Source organism: Thermobia domestica, chromosome 7 (genome assembly GCF_964235325.1).
Source record: "Thermobia domestica chromosome 7, izTheDome1.hap1.1, whole genome shotgun sequence".
NCBI lineage: Eukaryota > Metazoa > Arthropoda > Insecta > Zygentoma > Lepismatidae > Thermobia > Thermobia domestica.
In genome coordinates, this window is record NC_137460.1 from 6,544,588 (window position 1) to 6,547,048 (window position 2,461).

Below are 2,461 nucleotides of genomic sequence, written 5' to 3' on the forward strand. Positions count from 1 at the left end.
TGAGGTCAGAATAATGATGTGAGCGTGAGGTCAGACCGGTGAGGTGAGCGTGAGGTTGAAATAAGTTTGTGAGCGTGAGGTCGAAATGAGTTTGTGACCGTGAGGTTAGGTCAGTCTGTGGTTTTTCAGTGATCAAGACAATATTTAAATAGCCGTTATGTTAAGTCAAAATCATAATAAAACATACCGCCTCTGCTTTTTTTCCCACTTCGAACACTGTCCATATGTCGTCAATAATGTATGGGATGAATCCATTCGTCTATACACGAAACATTGTTGAGCTTATTAATTTCTATGTTGAAGAATTTTCCGGTTGGACTGGACATTGTTGATATTTCCAAGACACTGATGAGAATATGGCTCAAGTATCTTCCAGACGGGAGGGAAGCGAACAGATTGACAATGGTTGTCCTGTCGACTTGTCGTTCAGACAGATTTCTCATCTGAAAGATGTAACACCATGTGCCAAAGTCCGAGCGAGCAGAATTGGGAAACCGAAGCAGGATTGTCGTAATAAATATATATCTCGTTCCATTTGGCTTGGTAACAACTTCTTGCAAAGCACTGAAGGCCTGTATAAAGCAGTTTATGTGTTGTTGGTGCAACCCTGTAAACTCGGATGGCTCGATCTGTCGTTTAACAAGATTACCACAATCACAGAAGAAATCTTGGTGTTTAGGAATCTCCGAATATTGTATTTACATGGTAATTGCATCAAAAAGTTGGCAGAAATTCAGAAACTTGCTGAACTCCCGCTGCTGAGAAGTCTAACTTTACATGGCAACCCTATTGATCATCTGTGCTATTATCGAGTGCGAGTTTTGAAGATGCTCCCACAGATTTTGACATTAGATTTTCTTCGTGTCTTGAGGAGTGATCGACAACAGGTGCTTCCTCCGTGTTTCAAACGTGGTGCTGGAGATACGTTTAAAGCAGGTTGCCGTATGTGAAATAAAATAATAATAAAAAATCTTGCAGAACAATTTCTACGATTTCTGTATCATGAAAGGGAAATGTTACTGTCTTTGAAATTAGGAAACGTGTTTTATAATGTATATATTTTAAAAGTAGATACGAATAATAAAAATGTTGATTCGGAACAGCAAGTCGCAAAATGTTATGAAGTAATAATTCTAGAATATTAGTAGAAGTATTTTAATTTTGTGAATAGGATATTAATATTATTAGCTTGACTTATCATAATATGATAAACCGCGTGCCACAAAGACCAAAAAAATATTAAACAGGTAACAGGGTACATTGTAATTTCAAATCACTGTTTAGACTTCACTGAGTTAATATTAATAAATTAGTATTAATCGTTCAGGTTTTCTTTTGCGCACCACTCGAAATAATTGTTGAAAAAAATGTTCTTTCACCTTCTTATCGTCCCCTAAAAGATTTGCGGTCAGTGACTTAGCTGGTTTTAGACGGAAGCATTTATCGTAGCATTTCTCGTAGCAAAAATCGTATCATCGATATCCTACAGTGTAAAGTAGCAAATGCTATATCATTTCCCATGATGAATCTCTACACTGACTCACAAAAAAACTTGACCAATTCTGTCTATGCTGATTTGGTCGCTCACAAAAACTCAGACCAACTTCCACCAACGAAGGATGCTCTAATGCTCCACATCAAGCGAGCACATCTTCAAATAAACATTTAGCGGCCCGCCAGCGTTTCGAATATTGACTTCCTTCAACTCCAACATTTTGGTTGGCAAACTACGAATGAAAAATTGGTGCCCAAATGGACTATTCAGGAGTCTATGGGTAAAAGTTGCCCAGAGTTAAAGTATTGTACACGTAAACATACGTGGGACACAAACAATTGCAAGTGTGTGCGGACTTCAGTGGAGTGCATGAAAACCTGTGGTTGTAATGGTAACAAGTGTTATAACTTAAATATAAACATTTATGTACCAGAAAATGATTCATTTGATGAAGATACAAAAGACTAAAGAAATACGTAATTTTGCGTAGATTTGATATGATAATGTAGAATATTATAATAGTTTTGCTTGTTTCCAGTAATTAGTAAGTATTTAATAAAGTTCGATGTAATATTCTCATAAATTACATACAAATAGAGTTATTGAGGTTTCTGCATAAACATTTTTTTTTTTTAAGTGACGATTGAGAAAATACAGACCATTCTTGATTTTAGAAATACCCTTCCGGTGTACAACGATGTTATCAATCACCATATATATATCACCTGTAAATGGTGTTTGCCCTCACTTAAGACATCTTTATATATGTTCTTACCTTATTTATATTTTCTGACTTTTCATTATGGTAAGATAAAGATTTTTGTTAAGGAAATAAGGAATTATTTTCAACGACCGGTGGAAATACTGCACACAAATAGAGTTGAAAAATCTGAATCAACCTGAATATCAACTATAAATGGATTTTAACACTATATGGATTTTAACTATCTCTATTTATCTCAAAAT

The 2,461-nt window shown here is 35.4% G+C and overlaps 1 protein-coding gene across 1 annotated transcript; it reads left to right on the plus strand.

Moving 5' to 3' along the window:
• Positions 1–332: 332 nt before the first annotated feature.
• LOC145688823 (leucine-rich repeat-containing protein 51-like) lies at positions 333–1,106 on the plus strand. The gene has a single exon (XM_081762994.1). It carries the CDS (start codon positions 357–359, stop codon positions 948–950), a length of 594 nt encoding a protein of 197 aa, XP_081619120.1. The 5' UTR covers positions 333–356; the 3' UTR covers positions 951–1,106.
• Positions 1,107–2,461: the final 1,355 nt, after the last annotated feature.

Excerpts from the sequence above, each read along its gene's own strand:
- LOC145688823 (XM_081762994.1), top strand. The coding sequence starts at position 357 with ATGGCTCAAGTATCTTCCAGACGGGAGGGAAGCGAACAGATTGACAAT.